General features: G+C 34.0%; 2 protein-coding genes across 6 annotated transcripts; one reads left to right on the forward strand and one right to left on the reverse strand.

Annotated features, from left to right (window-relative positions):
• Positions 1–70: 70 nt before the first annotated feature.
• LOC137951498 (probable pyridoxal 5'-phosphate synthase subunit PDX1) lies at positions 71–2,708 on the forward strand. Of its 3 annotated transcripts, XM_068798191.1 has the most exons (3): positions 71–557; positions 660–686; positions 1,351–2,708. In XM_068798191.1, the coding sequence occupies exon 3, from the start codon at positions 1,406–1,408 to the stop codon at positions 2,333–2,335; it is 930 nt and encodes a 309-aa protein (XP_068654292.1). In that variant the 5' UTR covers positions 71–557; positions 660–686; positions 1,351–1,405; the 3' UTR covers positions 2,336–2,708. The 3 variants fall into 3 exon arrangements, with proteins under 3 accessions (XP_068654292.1, XP_068654291.1, XP_068654290.1); XM_068798190.1 differs by lacking the exon at positions 660–686; XM_068798189.1 differs by lacking the exons at positions 71–557; positions 660–686 and adding an exon at positions 1,161–1,197 and having other exon boundaries at positions 1,351–2,707.
• A 320-nt stretch (positions 2,709–3,028) lies between these two features.
• On the reverse strand, positions 3,029–7,811 carry LOC137951634 (reticulon-like protein B11). 3 transcript variants are annotated; one of them, XM_068798434.1, is made up of 6 exons: positions 7,677–7,811; positions 7,334–7,514; positions 7,107–7,248; positions 6,936–7,005; positions 6,645–6,818; positions 3,029–3,224 (listed from the first exon to the last, which is right to left on the reverse strand). In XM_068798434.1, exons 1-5 carry the CDS (start codon positions 7,777–7,779, stop codon positions 6,649–6,651), a joined length of 666 nt encoding a protein of 221 aa, XP_068654535.1. In that variant the 5' UTR covers positions 7,780–7,811; the 3' UTR covers positions 3,029–3,224; positions 6,645–6,648. The 3 variants fall into 3 exon arrangements, with proteins under 3 accessions (XP_068654535.1, XP_068654533.1, XP_068654534.1); XM_068798432.1 differs by having other exon boundaries at positions 3,029–3,330; XM_068798433.1 differs by lacking the exon at positions 3,029–3,224 and adding an exon at positions 3,347–4,105.
• Positions 7,812–20,690: the final 12,879 nt, after the last annotated feature.

The raw sequence follows: 20,690 nt of genomic DNA on the forward strand, positions 1-20,690 counted from the left end.
TTTGAATGTAGTCTTTCAATTTCAAAGTTGTCATCTAATCAAGGCAGTCAGCCCAGTTTCAATCTGGTGAGTTGACATTTGAAGTCCAGTTACAGTTTGAACCAGTTCACTCTCCTGAGTTATAGGGGCGTTCCAGCTCATCGGATGCTTTCCACCCCCATCAGCAGCTGCTAACCCGAAGTTTAAGTTTATGAGGGAATAAAAATCATTGACCAGAAGTCAAGAGCCGTATCCTACTTGATCAATGGCAGAGGAAAGCCATGGCCACAGGTTGGGGAAAAGAAAGAAAAGGGACAAAAAACGAGAAGAGACAAAGAAGAGGAAGAGCTGCATCGGTCTAGGTGGGACTCTGCACACCTGGGAAAAAACAGAAAGCTCTGTTTGCATCACGGAGAGGACAAAAGAAACAAATATGCAAAACGAAGAAGAGAGAGAACATAAGAAAAGAAAAAGGAAAACGAAAAAGAAAGATGTGGAAGGAGACGAGATGGGGAAGAAGAGGCCCTCTCCCCTTGTCTGCTGCTCACCTCATAAATCCCACCTCTTCCTCTTCTCTGGTATATTCTATCTCTGTTTTTCTTCCTTCCTTCCGATATAATATCAGACCAAATCTCCCTTCTTCAAATAAAATAATACTAAGAAAAGAAACATCTTTGTAGGTGAGATTCGTTGACTAGGAGGCGGTGGTTTGTTTCCCTCGTCTTCTCCACCATTCCCTCAACTCTCTGGTTTTTCTTTTCTTAAAAATGCTTTCCAAACATAATAATTTATATTCCAGTTTATTCCATTTTTAACTTGTAGTGAAGCTGTTGTGAATTGTTAAAATTTATTGAAATGTTGAAAAAGGCTAGACCAGTTTTAAGGCGTTCATATTGTGAAACCTTTTAATGGACGAAATCGGAGGGCTGAAGCGGAGAAGAAGAGAAGGAGCAAGGAGCTGTCCCTGTTGACAGGGTGAACGTGTGCATATTAATTGCTCATTATCTGCCTAATCGATTATATGTTACCGATTTACGGCAAAGAAGGCGCTAAAAAATGAGCAAATCACGAATTGTTGGAGCCGAGAATTCGGTTGTTGACACGTCAGCACATTCAACACCTCTCCTTTCTCTCCCTTCCATAAATACCTGTTTATCTTCTTCCTTTGTTTTCCAGTCTCTTCCAGTAGCCTCCCTTTACCTCTGTTTTTCATTTGCGGTTCGTGCACCCTTCACAAAAGCCCGATGAAATTTTGATTTTACCTCTTGAATTAAATACTTTTTGTTTTTTTCTGAATCAATTCATTGTTTTTTGTACTGGGTACTTCCAGATTTTATATACTTACTCGTTTGATGGATTTCGTTGTTTTAGGCTCATTCCAGAATTGGCTGGCAACTAAGAAATTAGATACAAGTAGTAGCAACAAATGGCTGGAAGCGGCGTTGTGACCGTGTACGGTAACGGTGCCCTGACGGAGGCGAAGAAATCGCCGTTCTCGGTTAAGGTGGGTATGGCGCAGATGCTCCGGGGAGGGGTGATTATGGATGTGGTCACCCCTGAACAGGCTCGCATAGCGGAGGAGGCTGGAGCATGTGCGGTGATGGCCCTCGAGCGCGTCCCTGCAGACATCCGCGCCCAAGGCGGGGTTGCTCGGATGAGCGACCCGGGCCTCATTAAAGACATTAAGCGCGCCGTCACCATCCCCGTGATGGCCAAGGCTCGCATCGGCCACTTCGTTGAGGCCCAGATCTTGGAAGCCATCGGCATCGACTACATAGACGAGAGCGAGGTCTTAACGGTGGCCGACGAGGAGAACCACATCAATAAGCACAACTTCAGGATCCCATTCGTCTGCGGCTGCCGCAACCTCGGCGAGGCTCTCCGGAGGATCAGGGAAGGCGCCGCGATGATCCGGACAAAAGGAGAGGCCGGCACGGGCAACATTATTGAGGCCGTTCGTCACGTCCGGTCGGTCATGGGCGACGTCCGCGTTCTCCGTAACATGGATGACGATGAGGTATTTTCCTTCGCGAAGAAGATCGCCGCTCCCTATGACTTGGTGATGCAGACAAAGCAGTTGGGACGTCTGCCGGTGGTTCAATTCGCCGCCGGTGGTGTTGCTACTCCGGCCGACGCGGCGCTCATGATGCAACTTGGCTGCGATGGGGTCTTTGTGGGGTCGGGGGTGTTCAAGAGCGGCGACCCAGTTCGTCGTGCCCGCGCAATTGTGCAGGCGGTCACTCATTACAGCGATCCAGGACTTCTCGCTGATGTTAGCTGCGGCCTCGGTGAGGCCATGGTGGGGATTAATCTTAACGACGAGAAGGTTGAGAGATACGCCAACCGTTCGGAGTAAGGTCGAAGAGAGTAGTTCGAGCTGCGTGCAGTCGTAAGAGGGGATTTGCAGCTCTTATCAATTCAAAGTTCACTTCTTATGTTACTTAGCTAGCTTCTTTCCCTTTTCTATACGAATTTTCCTAGGCTTAGGAAAAGCTCATATCTCTCCTCTATCTGATTCAATTTGCATCAGAAGTCCTCTTGGAATACGCCTATCTCATGTGCATGTCCATGTTACTAATCAATTATCTTCTTGATCTTACAACATTCTCATAGTAGTTGAGCAATATTTGTGGGTTATTGATTCATTTGCCTTCGTTTGTCATGCCTCACATCAGTTTTATTTTTCTTGTGAGTTAAGATTGAATGGGTTTTCTGTCAAGATTCATTTATGTTTTCTTGTGAGACCTTATTTTCTATTGAAAAATAAAACTTTAGCTGGATAGTACTGGATGAGATTTTGAGAAGGAAAATGACTTTTTGTTGCAGATTCCTACACAAGTTTTTGATTGTCCACGACACAGTAAAATTCAAGAACAAAGTGCCCAGGACTTTTTTCTTTTTTCTATATTCACAATGGCTCAAATTTTCATATTTCAAATGATCAAATCGTGTAGGACTCTGCAGCTTAATTTTCACTTAAAACAGTGGGAGCTTATCTTATCTGGTAAAGAAAAACAAGGACCCCAGAGCCTACAAAAGGGTTTGCATATACTGCAAGAACACCCAATTTAACCAACACACGATCAGTCACAAGGTACTTTCCTGTCCATCAAGTATACGTAACATAACAATCTTCTGCCCAAAAAAGCTCTTTCGCACCCAGATTTCAAACTCATTTAGCAAGCAAGCAAGCAATGAGGAGTAGTAAAAACATTGCCACACCGTGCAACTATCACCATAGAATTCTGCAATAGCGGCCAAAATCAATACTTGAGGAGCTCACGAGCCAGGACATAGTGTCTTTGTATCTCAGTGGAAGTCATCAATTTCATCAAGAAGTCAAGAATGAAGCTGGCAGAAAACAAACAGATCTTGGATTCAAAGGTTTCATTAAATGGCAGCCAAATGAAAGCTTTCATGAAATACCAATCGCCAGAAAGAATGAGAATGGAGACTTTTTTGTATATAAAACAAGCGGGTATTGTTTTCATCCAATATAAGCAAAGCAAGACCTAAATTCGTGTGCTCTTGGACTAATAAAACTAATAGGTTTTGGGGTCAAAATTGGATAAACAACAATTGCCACTGACAAAAAAGATGCCTCATATCGAGCAAGAGAAAAACTCAATAGTTACTCCCTATGATGATATTTCTTTGGTTGCTTATCTTAATGCCATAATTAAGCTGTACCACACCTTCCAAAAATCACATCTGACATCAGAGGGATTGGCAAATGTTGATAGACAAGAACTACCAATCAACAGAATTTTTGAGGAAAACGAGGTGTATAATCCAGTCTTTTGGAGAACTTGATCAACTCCCTTGGCTACTAACATCACAAGTTTTTGTAGGTTGTGTACTGTAGCAAGTGCTATGGTTGTCTTTCTAAGGAATTGAAGAGGATTCGATCACCGGTCAGGAACCACAATGATTCAACAGAAAGCAAATAAAGAAAAAACAGAACTTTGTGTTCAAACAGTGCTTCCTGGGAAGATGGCAGGCAAAATCAAGGAGCATGTGATAGATACTGGCTGGCAAGATCAAGAACTGTTTGACAGATACATAAGCATCCTCAGGTAGTCCCAGCAGTGGATGCTGCAATTTAGTTGTGAATGAGGGTAGCTGGCTGAAGTTCCAGATAACACACACAAATAAGTCAATGATAGAATGGCCTAAAAAGATCAAAGAGCAGCAAATGTACAGAGAAATGATAATTATATACAGATGACTCATCACCTTACAGGGTTTTGCTTAAACCTCAAATGAGTCCTTGACTATTGATGATTTGCTGAACATAAAGCAATAAATTGTCTGAAATATTGTTACGGAAAAGTGTTTGTTATGGATATTTGGATTGAACATCTTGTCTAATTTCTTACTTAAAATCTTTTGATAAGGTTCAATGCGGTGAAGAGCATGTAATTCCAATCCTTATGAGTGATTCTATCATGACCATGTAAACATATAGAACAAAATTTATTTAGATGAATGTTTTGATATCAGGACTATTGAGATTTAAATTAACTCATCGAAAGGTGGGAAGGATGATACAATTCATCTGCAATATCAGCTGATTAGAGAGCAGCTCTACCCTCTGGGAGAGGTTTGTCTATGGAAGAGTTGATCTCTGCAGTTACCACAAACAGATCCTATCTCTACCATCTTGTGGGCCATTAGAAAAGAGGATTTAGGCTTTCTAAAACTTTAGTAATCCATTTTCTTCTAAGCCTGGTAACCTTCTTTCTGAACATTGTTTCCAAAAGTATCAATCTTTTAGTGTAAGTTTCTTTTCATTCTTATTAGGTGTAATTTTCAGGGAAAAAAAAAAACTAAAAAGAGCAAGTTGAGGTCATGGAAAGATTGGCTGATTAAATTTTCTCAAACATTGAGTAATCTGATATACCCATCTGGCAAGAGTAGGGGGCTGATAGACCCCCCATCCCCATCCTACGTGTATACAGCAGAAAGGGTAAGGCAAAACCAAGGAAGGGCAGTCAGTCAGACAAAGGGGAATGGGACATCCATGGAACCAATGGGCCCCATCCACCTGGCAGCAGCAAAGCTGTCCCTTAGTGGACAGTTAGCAGAATAAGGAATAAAGGAGACGGGTAGCAGAGGAGGGAGATGGGGGAAAAAAAAGGAAAAGGGTGAACCAGGTAGGATTCTAGATCCTTGAAGTCTAGACAGTGCCAGATCAACTTCATCATCAGCTTTCTTCTTCTCGGAATTGTCTCTCCATCATCGGTAAGTTCTCTTCACACTCTGGTCTCCAACAATCATAGTTTTAGTTTATTTTATTTTATCAAGAAGAATACCTAATCCTCCATAACTGGAAAATAGATGCTAGCTTTTAGATAATGTAAGAGAGAAAAAATCGCCTAGTCCCCCCCTCATTTGTATTCTTTTTAACTTTATATATCTTTAAACTTCTGGTGAACACTATCCAGAAAAATTGAAGTTTAGAATCTTTTCTCTACTCACCTTTCAATTTATCCAACAAAAGATCCATTGCAGAAAAATCAGGCCTTGTAGTCATAGAGAAATGAAAGAGACTAAATCAAGTTTAAAATTAACAACAGCATTCCATTCGTTGGTGGACTTTGCACTAACAGATTGAGGTGGTTTATGCTCAAAAAACGTAAAAACTTGGAACACCACTCATGCAAACAACTTCGCTTGGATCTGGTACTACATTTCCTAGAAATCTAGAGTTTTGGGAGTGTTTATTTCCAAAGAAATAAGTAACTTACCAAAATTGCAAACAAGTTGGTTGCTAATTTATGAAGACCAATTGCATTACCATATGATGTTTTTGGATATTATTACAATGTAGATGATTTCTAGATTGAGCATTGAGTACTTCATCTGTCACAACTAACTAAACAGCAGGAAAGTAACCTATACAAATAATTTGCAACGTAGACACCAGAGACTCTTCAAAATAATATGCTGCTTGAGGGGAAGCGTAAGATGGTATGGCAGATGTACATTGGATTTCGGGATTAGATAATTTTAAAGTTATTATGGTGATCATCCATAAATGCTAACATAAAAGAAAAGAAATGATAGTCATTTGCATAATCATTTCTCCAAAGAACAATAAATGATTCTTTTCCCCCCATTTTTACACTTCTTAAGCATAGTTAAAATTTCAAATTGTATAAGAAAAATCTTATCCTTCCTATGAATATGGATACAGTTTTTCTCTTTATAATAGGTATCAGAGAGCACAATGAATTTCAATAAGCAACAACGTTGCCTCTGATAGCTTTACATATCATTATCATCTTGCAATGTTTCTATGATATGGAGCAAGAACTTACTGGTTAAGTTAAATCAAAATGTTTATTCCATTCACAGTCTACTAATGGCTAAGCAAATGTAAGGGAATGTATTACTTAAGACTATCAAATTCAAATAGTGCTCATAGGGAGAATTAAATCATTTAGCAACCTAAACATTTTAAACACAAAAAAATAGCTGACTTATATAGAACCCCTAATACATTAACAAAATATTAAAATCATAAAATTTTGAGCGTTAAACAGTTAAACAGAAAGTACAGCATTTCACTTGAATTCGTAAAGCAGCATAAGTCTAACAGAAAATAATGAAGCACAATAAAAAAGTGACTTTCTAATGAAGGTAAAAGGAAGGAGACTGACATCGTTATTCTATCTTCTTTTGCTTCATTGTGGATATTGGGATCTTGCTAAGCACAACATTATCAATTTTTGTCAAATATGGCAAGAGGAACCTGTGCGCTGCACACAGTTTTTTATCCACACGATCCTGGTACTTATCATACAATCCTGGAACAGTAAGTGCAAGAACAACCCCTTCAAAGAAAAAAAAAAACATAAATAATAGACAGAAACCCCATAGGAAGGTTGACATCCACGAACTATGACTTAATTAAATAACAAAAAACTCGGAAAGAACTAAAGATAACTCACCTGTATAAACGAGAGTAAGAAAACTAAAGAGGCTCCCAATAAATGAAACCAACCAGAGGCTTATTATTACCTATCACAGAGCAGCAAGAAATAGAACTTCATCCATAAATGAAGATTTCAACTGAAAATCTGACTTTCTGAAGCCACAGAAGAGAAAAATGAGATAAATACCTCCAAGAAGCGCTTCAAATTTCTCTCAACAGCAATATCATGGTTAATTTCCAATACACGATTGATCCAGGTCCGAGTCGCAGAAGAGATCTTCTCAATGGAGTCTTCCGACACTTCCAGATTGGGAAGAGGTGGGAGAGGTCTGGAGAATAAACTCGTGAACGTTCAGCATCAAACCGAACCAACTTCCACAAAAAAGGTTAATCAACAGAACAGAGCTAATGTACCTATTGAGAAGAGCAGCGGATTTCCCCCAGAAAAAGAGGATTGCAACCAAACTTAAGATAACATTCGCGACTAGAGATAAGAAGCTGTAGCCCGCTCTCTCAAACAGGAACCAAACGATGCTCACGCACAGAAGCACAGAAAAACTGACGGTTGGACGCTTCCATAATAGCACGTCCGCGACTGAATAAGAAGAAGATGGAACAGAATCCGCTCAATTTGAGAAAAAAATGACAATTCATCAAATTCCAAAAAAATGTCGCCGCAATATAAAAGGAGTCAAATTCAGGAACCTCAAACTAGACTTAGGGATTTAACAGGGAGAAAGAGAGAGAGAGAGAAAACCTGCACCGCCACCGAGACATCCATGAACGGATCGTCGAGGAGAAAGCATTGCCACAGAGGGAGCATCGTCCGGAGAAGATGAGCGATCCAGATCTTCGCCCATCTGGGGGGGGGGGGGGGGGGGGGGGGGGGGATAGGTGTTTCCTCTGTTGTTGATCGGACTAGGGAAGGAGACGAAGAAGAAGCACAGAACGAGTCTGTCTATTGGACTAAAGTGCGCTCTTCTTCACTTCTTTCACTCCGTCGTCGTGCAGGAGGTTCGGGCGGAGAAACAAAAATAGATGCGCAGCCACCTGTTCAGATTCAATTTCGACAACTTTCAACCGTCAGATCTCAAAAACAAAAGTTCCGCGAGAATACCTACCTAACCGTGGGAAGGCGAGTGGGCCAGAAGCGGGCCTCTAGAAGAATGGTGGAGCGTAACTGAACAGAAGTTGGATTCGGCAAAGCCCACGAGATTATTGAAGTATTAAAGCTAAATTATAATATTAACTGCATTAATTCCTACAAAAGACGGTCTCAAGAAAAGAAAAAAAATTACGACAGACGACTTTCTTTCTCTTCACTACTTCTAGTTCAAGGATACCTAACTTCCTCTTCAAGTTGCGAACCGTGGGACCTGCGGTTCTTCTTCTTCTTCGGACATCTGGTGCACATCCATGTGGAGTTGGAGCTGAGTATCGGTGGAAGCGGGTGGTGTGGAGAAAGAGGGGAGATCGGACATCATGCGTTGGAGGGCTTGGGGCCACAACTGGAAATCAGAGAGGGCGGAGACGACGGTGCGGCGCCAGCCGAGGCGGGAAGAGAGGGAGGCGTAGTCGAGGCGAAAGGAGCGGCTCTTCATGTTGAGGGTCCTGCCGGGAGGAGAAGCGAGGAAGAGGGTGTCGATGCGGGTGACGGTGACGGCCAGGTGGGGGGCGCGATCGGTGCGTCGTCGTGCGGGTATGGAGGTGGTGTAGGCATCGAAGAAGAAGTCGGTAGGGCGGATGGGGATAGCAAGAACCACTGCTGAAGACATTGCAACAATCTCACTCTCAGGAGGAAGACGAGTGAGGATTACAGAAATTTCGTAGGTTTTTATTGAAGAATCATACGTGGTTTAGTTAAAATTTAATCATGATTCTAACTGTTTCTGCTTAAATCAGATGCGTTTTAGTTAATCATAATTCTTGAAGGTTTCCTGGTTCTAACTTCTAACCGTGTCTGTTTCTCTTCCCTGTATTATCCACTCCTCACTCACAGTCCCCTGTATTAAAAGTAAATAAATTATAATTATTTATTAATTTAAAACAAGTTAAAATCTATATTAGTTTAGTCAACTAAAATTATTTTATAAAAGTTAAATCTATCAAAGAAATTTTATATAATAAAACACCCTCTTTTGTTAATGTTCTAAATTCACTATTTTAACATTATATTTAATTACAATTTAAAATTTAAAAATTAGTTATTTTAAAATTAATAATTTGATTAAAATTTGGATATTATAAAACTAAGGATTTTTTTAATAATTTTACTTTAATAATCTTAATTTAATGTTTAATTAATTATTATTTAAAAATATTTAAAATCTATTTTAGTTTAGTCAAATAAAACTATCTTATAAAAATTAAATCTAATCAAAGTAATTTTATATAGTAAAACACCATCTCTTTTTTAATTTTCTAAATTTATGCTTTTTATATTATATTTAATTACTATATAAAAATTAAAAATTAGATATTTTAAAATTATTAATTTCATTAATATTTTGATATCATAAAACTAACGATTTGTTTAATCATTTTACTTTTATCATCTTAATTTAATGTTAAATTAGTTATTAATTAAAAAATATTTAAAATCCATTTTAGTTTAGTTAAAAAACTATCTTAAAAATTTTTAATCTATCATTTTAATTTTATAAAATAAAAATACCATATTTTTTATTTATATAAATTTATCATTTTTATATTATATTTAATTACTGTTTTAAAATTGAGAAGTTAGATATCGTAAAAGTGAGAATTTGGCTATTATAAAATTAAATATTTGCTTAAATATTTTATTTTTTTATATATTTAATTAAACTAATTTACTTTATTTAAATTTTAAATTTATTTTTTATTGTTGTCAAGTTAAAATCTATCTTCACTTATTAATAGAAAAGTTAAATAAAACTATCTTACAAATTTTAAATATATAAGACTATTATATTAAAAAATTCCTTCTACACTTTCTACTATACTTTCTATTGTGCTCACTGACACAAAAAAAATTACTTTACACTATTATTTTCGTTGTTGAATTTTTCATCGTGGAATCACCATGATAAAAAATAAAAAAATAAAATATTTTTGTTCTTTGCTATTTGAGGAGCTCATCTTCAACCTTCTACTGTTAACTGTCACTACTTTGTTGGTTCAACGAAGCCATTTCCTGGCAAACCACTTAGCAAGCCACCCTTGAAGCAAGAATCACAGCGGAATGTATTACTTAACATGTAATGAAACAATTTTTTTTGAATATTTACCCATGTAAATAATCCAAAAAAATAAATAGCATGTCGTTATAATATTTCCTGTCTGGTTAGATTATAACACATATGCGATTTATGTTTCTTTATCATGGGGACCCAAAAATTTGTTTGTAAATGAATATTCTAGGCCTATAGGCAATCTAGAATTTTTTTTAAAATATTTATTTCCCATCATGACTAATCACTTAAATAGAATATTTACCCTGTAGGGTTAAATAATTATATCTCTATGATTAATCATAATTTGTTTATGTCATTAAATTTATGTGACTAAACATAATGTCACTAGACATTTGCATAATTAAGAATGTTGTAGCAATTAATCAAATATTCAAAATACAAAAAAATGACATAAAAAATAATTGACTAAAATGAATGTCAATTAATAATCCTTTTATTTAGGTCAGCATAAAATATGCATAAAAAAATTGAAGTGTGCATAAAAACTAAATAAATTTTGCATGATTATTGAAATTGCATAAAAAATATATTACTGCAATTTTAATATATATATTATGTGTATCCAACTATAACACATAAAGACAATCGAGCATAATGGTCACTAGCGCCATATTTCTTTCTAGCGTGAAGATTTGAATCCCCGTTGGTGGATCGAGTTGATTCGTTATTTAAATGAAACTTTTTAACCTAAGTTTCAATTTTTTTTATTTCCGCGCACTAGAGGTCATCTTCAACCTCCAACCACACGCAAAGGGGACGCTCGGCTTCCATCGTCGGCCCTTTGCTGGACATCGGCCGCCGTCGTTCAACAGTGACGCCAGCCGATGCACAGCACCGGCCAGTGGCTCTCCACGGAGTCCCGAGAATGAACAAATCGAAAAGCGTATGCAGATCGTCACTATTCACAAAATGTCGCCATATTAGAGAGGGGAGCTCTGATACCACATATAGGATCTTTATATCATGAATTTCTGAATAAAAACATAAATGAAACTCATGAACATACCTCCTGATGTGGCGTCAATTTTCGGCGTGCGGCGTCTATCGTCTCCGGCCAACAAAGTGAACGACGATGTCTCATCTATCGCAGAGGCTCGTTGATGGCAACGTTCAACCATGCCTTTACCAGATCAGACCCCCTCTTATAGCCTACTCTCCATCAAAGGAGACCAAACCGACAGGAAACCGTAAGGTTGTAACCGGCGACCACCTTCAATGGAAAATCGACAATGGATGGGTCACTTAGTGACAATTCGTGAACTGTCTTACACGGAAGACATTGCAGCAATCTCACACTCTCTATGAGATTTCCTCTCAGGTAGAAGACGAGTGAGGAATACCGGAGTTTTTTAGGTGTTTAAGTGACATTGGCTAGCCAATACACCCAAAAGACCGATCTGTTAGGTGCGGAAAACTACCGCCTACAAGAGTGGACGGAACCACTCTAACACCGACCCTGCCCATTCTTGACCGCCTCTCACGGGATTCGAACGCAAGACGTGGTGTGCTCAGCTCTGATACCATGACAGCGGCTAGCCAATACAACCCAACAGACCGATCTGTTAGGTGCAGAAAGCTACCACCTACTAGAGTGGACGGAACCACTTTGACATAAAGAAGAATCACATGCACTTTAGTTAAGATTAGTTAATATTTAATCATGATTCTAACGGTTTTCAGGTTCTAACAAGAATCACATGCGCTTTAGTTTAAGATTTAATAATGATTCTAACGGTTTCCTGGTTCTAACAAGAATCACAAGCGCTTTAATGGTTGTTTTACCTAATTTGGGGTCTAAGGAAGTGTACTATAAGGGTTTAGGCATTCTCTTGTTTTTTTATGTTTTTCTCATGTTGGGGCACTAACACTGAAAACTGTTTTCCAGTGCACATGAAGTCGTCAACACTAACACCAAGTGCGAACATGAAGATCATGTAGATGACTGACATGATCAACATGTTGGAGATGAACATGAACTTCAAAAATCCGTTTTGTTGACTAACCCCCCTTTAGTTAAGATTTAATCATGATTCTAATGGTTTCCTAATTCTAACAAGAATCACACGCGCTTTAGTTAAAACTTAATCACGACTCTAATGGTTTCCTAGTTCTAACTGTGTCTGTTTCTCTTACCTGTCTTCTCCACACTTCACTCACACTTCACTCAGCTCAACACTCTTTTGTATAAGTTATTAAAAGTAAATAATTTTTAATTATTTATTAATTTAAAACAAGTTAAAATCTATATTAGTTTAGTCAAATAAAACTATCTTATAAAAGTTAAATCTATCAAAGTAATTTTATATAATAAAACACAACCTTTTTTAATTTTCTAAATTATTTTTTTAATATTATATTTAATTACTATTTAAAAATTTCAAATTAGATATTTTAAAAGTAATAATTTGATTAAAATTTGGATATTATAAAACTAAGGATTTGTTTAATCATTTTATTTTATCATCTTAACTTAATGTTTAATTAATTATTAATTAAAAATATTTAAAATCTATTTAAGTTTAGTTCAAAACTATCTTAAAAAATTTAAATCTATCATAGTAATTTTATATAATAAAAATCCACTCTTTTTTTATTTATATAAATTTATAATTTTTATATTATATTTAATTACTGTTTTAAGACTGAGAAGTTAGATATAGTAAAAGTGAGAATTTGGATATTATAAAATTAAATATTTGTTTAATTATTTTATTTTTATTTATTCAATTAAATTAATTTAATTTATTTAAATTTTAAAATTATTTTTTAATGTTATCTAGTTAAAATCTATCTTCACTTATTAATAGAAAAGTCAAATAAAACTATCTTACAAATTTTAAATATATAAGAGTATTTTATTAATAAATTCCTTCTACACTTTCTACTACACTTTCCATTGTGCTCACTAACAAAAAAAAAAATACTTTACACTATAATTTTCGTTGTTGAATTTTTTAGTCGTGGAATCTTCAAGATAAAATACAAAAAAAAAAAAAAAAAACTATGATATTTTCCATTAGAGGAGTTCATCTTCAACCTTCTATTGTTAACTGTCGGCACTTTGTTGGTTTAATGAAGCATTTTTCCTTGCGAACCACTTAGCAAACCACCCTTGAAATTCGGCCGAGTTGACCCACTTTTGGAACTAGGCAAGTTAGGTCTAAAGGTTAGACTTACCCTGTGTAAATGCTTCAACTCGCATCTAACATTCATGGTATTTGAGGACAGTTGACAGCTAAACTACTTAAATAAATTAAATTGATAATTAAATTCTTTAAAATATTTAGAACTATATTTATCATAATAGATTTATATATATGATTAAAATAATTTATTATTATTTTTTTAAATTAATTTTTTTTGTTGTAATTAGAACAACGACTAAAGTTCGATTTCATGTTTTACTTCCGTCAACAAGACTAACTATCAACTTGAACTTCAATTTTCAGCACGAGGCAAGCAAGGACATGACTACAAAATCGAAGTGAATAGCCGTATTCCATGGAGGTGATAAGACACCGTTTCCCACCATCTTAAGAAGGTTAAATGAGCAAAATTAGTAGAAAATTTTCAAGATCTTTAAATGAAAAAAAAATCAATTTGAATATATAAAAATTCAAATTAAATTGTGATTCGTAACTTCACGAGCAATTCGAAAAAGGACTTGAACGAAATAGAATGATCGAGTCATGTTCTTCCACTCGACTCGTCTAAGTCTTAGTGTGATTTGACTCACTCGATATGTGAGTGAACTTAGTGAATATAAAAATCATGATTCATGAATATGGATTCTACAATTTAGTTAGTTATATGGTTGTTAGCGTTCTCTTTAAATTTTTTCTTCTTCTCATTTTGTACATATTTTTGTTATGTGTATAACTCAAAGTACAAAAACAACGATCAAAGTAGTGAATTATATACCTCGTATAAATACTAAAAACCAATATATGAAAACCCTCCACTTTTGTCAATTTTTGTGTTACATATGGTCCTATGATTAAAACTCAAGGCCCCATGTTGGGACCTTTGAGTTTACTTTAGAGTCCAAAATGAGGCAATGTCTAATTGAGTTAAGCAATGATTTGCTTGAATAGTCCTGAGTTAAGACTTTGGGCGAGGTTTGACTGAGTCGAATCTTTCCAAATCTCTACCAAGGTATTATAACTTAGAATTTGAACTCAGCCTAAATCCCTAAAAGTCATAAGTAGAACACCTAAGTTGGCTCAAGACATCAACATACTTAAGTGACATTTTGGGATAAGCCGGAGAAAACCCACCCATTATAGAAGATTCAAGTTCGAGTATTACCCTAAACCCTGAATCCCTCACTTAATCCAATCAATTTTAAATCTGAGTCAACTCGATCAAGTGAAGAATCATGACACCAGGTCCCGACTTCCATACACTATACTTGTTTTTAAAAAGCCGCAAATTTTAAATCCACTAAGGGGGAAAACATCTCCATGGAAAGCAATTTCCCCGTCGAAACTACCATCGCCGGCCCATTCAATATATTTGACCTTAAGCTACATAAATAAATTAAAATGATAATTCAACTTCCTAAAAATGTTTAGCTTAACTACATTTATCGAAAGAAATTTAAATATGATTGAATGAATAAAAATAATTTGATTCTTGATTTTTTATTTAAAAATAATTATTTATTTTCTATAATTACAACAAGGACTAAAAATTTGATTTCCTGATTTACTTTGGTCAGCGATAGTAACTTTCTACTCAAAATTCAAAATTTGGCTTAAGGATAGCATCGATATGACTAAAAACTCAATGTGAATAAGTGGGAATATAAATCCAAGTGAATAAATATAAGTGATCAGAAACCAATTTTTCCACTATCTTAAGAAAAGTTAAACAAGTAATCTTAAGAAAAGTTAAACAAGTAAAATAAAAAATATGTGATGTTTAAATTTTTAAAAATTCTAATAAAATGAAAATTATATTTTCTTCCAAACATGCCCGTAAATTTTACTTTTCAATGGAGTTGATTAAAAACTTGATTTTTAATAGAGTTAATAAAGGTTAAACTAGCAAAATTAGAAGAACTTTGCCCTTAAATATGTACTATTTAATTGACGTGCTAAAAAAATGGTTTTCCCACAATTTTAAAAAAAGGTTAACTGAGCAAAATTAAAAGAACTTTTTCTTGTCTTTGTACGACGAAATTTTTTAATCAAATAAAAAATTATATTTTCTTCCAACACTTTTCAAAATACACAAACACACCCTGATTATTTACTCTTGAATGAGTTCTTTGACAACAACATTAGAAGAAAATTTTCAGATATTTAAATGACAAATAATTTCAATAAAAAAATTATAATTTCTTCCAACACTTTCTAAATTCACTATTTTAACATTATATTTAATTACTATTTAAAATTTATAAATTATTTATATTAAAAATAATAATTTTATTAAAATTTGGATATTATAAAAATAAGGATTTGTTTAATCATTTTACTTTTCTAATCTTAATTTAATGTTTAATTAATTATTAATTTAAAAATATTTAAAATCTATTTTTTTAGTCAAATAAAACTATCTTATAAAAGTTAAATCTATCAAAGTAATTTTATATAGTAAAACACCCTCTCTTTTTTAATTTTCTAAATTTATGATTTTTATATTATATTTAATTACAATTTAAAAATTAAAAATTAAAAATTTTAAAATTATTAATTTCTTTAATATTTGGATATTATAAAAGTCAGGATTTGTTTAATCATTTTACTTTTATTATCTTAATTTAATGTTAAATTAATTATTAATTTAAAATTATTTAAAATCCATTTAAGTTTTGTTAAAAAACTATCTTAAAAAAATTTAATCTATCATAGTAATTTTTTATAATAAAAATATCATCTTTTTTATTTATATAAAATTATCATTTTATATTATATTTATTTAATATTTTAAGACTGAGAATTTAGATATCGTAAAAGTGAGAATTTGGCTATTATAAAATTAAATATTTTTTTAAGAATTTATGTTTTTTTATTTAATTAAATTAATTAACTTGATTTAAATTTTAAAATTATTTTTTCATATTGTCAAGTGATAGTCTATCTGCACTTATTAATAACAAAGTTAAATAAAACTATCTTACAAATTTTAAATATATAAGACTATTTTATTAATAAATTCCTTCTACACTTTACTTTCCATTGTACTAAGTAACACAAAAAAATTACTTTACACTATAATTTTTCGTTGTTGAATTTTTAGTCGTGGAATCTTCATGAAAAAAAAAAAAACACTATGATCTTTTCCATTAGTGGAGCTCAACTTCAACCTTCTATTATTAACAGTCGCTACTTTGTTGGTTCAACGAAGCCATTTCCCTTGCGAACCACTTAGCTAGCCACCTTTGTAGCAAGAATCACTGCGGAATGTATTACTTAACATGTAACGAAGCAATTTTTTTTGAATATTTACCAATGTAAATAATCCAAACAAATAAATAGTGTGTCATTATAATCTTTCTTGTTGGCTTAGATTATAACACATATGCGATTTATGTCTCTTTATGATGGGACTCAGAAATTTGTTTTTAAATGAATATTCTAGGCTTGTAGGCAATCTAGAATTTTTTTAAAAATATTTCTTTCCCTTCTTGATTAATCACTTAAATAGAATATTTAAATAGGGTTAAATAATTATATCTCCATGATTAATCACAATTTTTTATGTCATTAAATTTATGTAACTAAACTTAATGTCACTAGACATTTGTATAATTAAGAATGTTGTAGCAATTACTCAAATATTCAAATGTATACCAAAAATATGACATAAAAAAACTGAAGTATGCATAAAACCTAAATAAATTTTGCACGATTATTGAAATTGCATAAAAACAGATTACTGTAATTTTAATATATATTTTATGTATATCCAACTATAACACATAAAGCCAGTTGGGTCACTGGCACCAAATTGATTTTGAGAATCGAGTCAACTCGGTCTTCACTCGGGCGTGTCAACCCGAATCGCCTGATTCGACCCTTAATGTCCGAGTCGCGTCAACCCGTCTGACTCGTCTCAACTAGCTCGATCCTATGCAATTGGACTGAGCCGATTTGTTATTTAAATGAAACTTTTTAACCTAAGTTCAATTTTTTATTTATTTCCGCTCATTGGAGGTCGTCTTCAACCTCCAACCACACGTAGAGGGGACGCTTGGCTTCCACCGTCAGCCCTTTGTCGGACGTTGGCCGCCGTCATTCGACAGTGACGCAGGCCAGCGGCTCTCCACGGAAGCTCGAGAACGAACACACCGAAGAGCGTCGCTCTTCACGAAATGTCGCTATATCAGAGAGGAGAGCTCTGATACCACATGTAGGATCTTTATATCATGAATTTCTAAATAAAAACATAAATGAAACTCATGAACATACCTCCTGACATGGCGTCAATCGTCTCAGGAGAACAGAGTGAACGGTGTTGTCTCATTTATCGTAGAGGTTCGTCAATGGCAACGTTCAGGCATGCCTTTGTTAGACCAAACCCCCTCTTATAGCCTCTTCACCATCAAAGGAGACCACCAAATCGACGAGAACCCGTAAGGTTGTAACCGGCGACCACTTTCAATGGAAAATCAACGACTGATGGATCACTTAAGTGACAGTTTGTGAACCGTCATACACGGAAGATATTACAACAATCTCACTCTCTCTCTAATATCTCTCCTCAGGCAGAAGATGAGTGAGGAATACCAGAGTTTCATAGGTGTTTATAAAAGAATTACATGCACTTTAGTTAAGATTATTTAAGATTTAATCATGATTCTAACGGTTTTCAGGTTCTAACAAGAATCACAAGCACCTTAGTTAAGATTTAATCATGATTTTTAATGGTTTCCTGGTTCTAACAAGAATCACACTCGCTTTAGTTAAGATTTAATCACGATTCTACCGGTATCCTGGTTCTAACCGTGTCTGTTTCTCTTACATATCTTATCCACACCTCACCTACACTCCACTCAGCTCAACACTCTTTTGAATAAGTTATTAAAAGTAAATACTTTTTTAATTATTTATTAATTTAAAACAAGTTAAAATCTATATTAGTTTAGTCAAATAAAACTATCTTATAAAAATTAAATCTATCATAGTAATTTTATATAATAAAACACCCTCTTTTTAATTTTCTAAATTTATTCTTTTAATATTGTATTTAATTACTATTTAAAATTTTAAAATTATATATTTTAAAAGTAATAATTTGATTAAAATTTGGATATTATAAAACAAAGGATTTTTTTTAATCATCTTAATTTAATGTTTAACTAATTATTAATTTAAAAATATTTATGATCTATTTTAGTTTAGTTAAAAAACTATCTTAAAACTTTTAAATCTATCATACTAATTTTATATAATAAAAATACACTCTTTTTTATTTATATAAATTTATCATTTTTATATTATATTTAATTACTATTTTAAGACTGAGAAGTTAGATATCATCAAAGTGAGAATTTGGATATTATAAAATTATATATTTGTTTAAGTATTTTATTCTTATATATTTAATTAAATTCATTAAATTAATTTAAAATTTAAAATTATTTTTTAATGTTATCAAGTTAAAATCTATCTTCACTTATTAATAGAAAAGTTAAATAAAACTATATTAAAAATTTTAAATATATAAGAGTATTTTATGAATAAATTCCTTCTACACTTTCTACTATACTTTCCATTGTGCTCACTAACAATCTAACAAGTCAACACAATTAGTTCAAAGCATTCAAAAAGCTCTCATCTCTGTGCATGTATGTTAATTAACAAAGTCCAATGACTTAGTCAAGAAACAAACATTGAATATTAATGAGGACAGTCAAGAAATGACTTAGATTACTGAGAATTTCTAGGAACTTGTGCTATTAATCCCTTTAGATTTTTTTAATACTGCTTATAAAAAAACTGAAGATACCATAAACAGGCATGACACTTGAACCAAAGAAGTCCCCAACATGGACATCGAGCAAAAGGCTCAATCCTTTTATCGAAATCATGATCAATAAGTAAAAAAATCAAATGTCTTGGTCGCTCACAACTTTCTCTAGGGAAAAACAATAATCCACCTAAAAAAACAAGGAGAGATTCTTGGTAACTCGTTTGTTAGCAAAGTCATTGGTGGAGACGATCATATGAATCCATGAAGAAACCCTCCCAAAAACAAGATTGAAAATCTCATGAAAAACACTCCAGTGCCTCCATGGAAGCTGCCTTGATTTCTTGGACTAACTAATGACCGAAACAGATTCTTTTCAAATTCTAAACGATTTAAGAAGATATTGTTGTGAATCTTCAGACTATGGATGATTGCTTGGACTGCATCACTGGTTGAAGCAAAGGTACCCAGAAGTCCAGTTCAAGGGACCAAATTGAACCCTTTCATGCATGTACCTATCACATAGCATCCTTTATATTTAGCTCAACATCAAGCAATCAACATCTACATCCATGGCATGCACATAATTCATGGCAAACTCTATTTACATACCAAATAATATTTTCCCCTTTCAATCTCTATTGGGCATCTTTCGTTTGAAAAAAAAAAGTAATATTATAGGATATTTGGTGGACTTGTTCCTCCACAAAGCTCAATATCAACATCAATATTGTGAACTGAGTAGTAGAGTATCAAATTTTACACATATCATCTTAGAATGATAGTGTTAACCAAGGGAAAAAAAGTTTGTTGTTTTAGCTAGAAAGAGAGTTTATAACACACATGGGCTAACAAAGGCCCTGGGTGCCCTTTATACAACAATATTGTTATTTGAAACCCATAAAAAAAACATTGATATATTACAGGAAACATTCACAACTTCACAGCTACTTTCAAGCATTCTTTCTAAAGTACAAACTTGCAAAAAAGCAGCACATATGCTCTCTTACTGGCTAATAGAAAGAATTAAGCAAAATCAAATCCAAAGGACATGACAAAAAATGTACAAAAAAGAGAACAAGGAAAAAGCTAGTTCACAGACAAAGCACCAACTAGAAATTTTCCTCAAGACACTAACATTATCATGGGCAGCTACCGTAAAGGTACTTGTTCTAGACAAGAAGGTTTGATCAGACCAAATGGTTTACACAAGTACACAGATTTGTCCATTTTAAGGCTTCTTAAGGCTGGCACTAATACAAGCCTAAGAAACCCAAAAAATCCACAAATGTGAAAAATGCCCTGAATTGGCCACCATTTAGTGATGTATACCTTCTTCACCTATTTTAGAAGCACAAGAAATATGGAACCAAAAGAAAGAGATACTGAGAAAGAGAACGTAAAAGCGTCCTACCAAAAAAAAAAAAAAAATGCAACAGAATTATGATTAGTAGATTAATAGCCAGACATTGCAACCACATCAATTTCAAGAGAGTGCTGATAAAGTTAGCAATCAGTCAAAATTTGTCTAGACATGAAATACAAAAAGAAAACAAAATCTCCAACGTTAATTTACATAATTTGACTACTACTACTACACTTATTTGGAAAACTAG

The sequence above is a fragment of the Aristolochia californica genome, unplaced genomic scaffold, assembly GCF_029961685.1.
Source record: "Aristolochia californica isolate CCGP_79_NKW_82.1479 unplaced genomic scaffold, dmAriCali1.0.hap1 SCAF_15, whole genome shotgun sequence".
Lineage (NCBI taxonomy): Eukaryota > Viridiplantae > Streptophyta > Magnoliopsida > Piperales > Aristolochiaceae > Aristolochia > Aristolochia californica.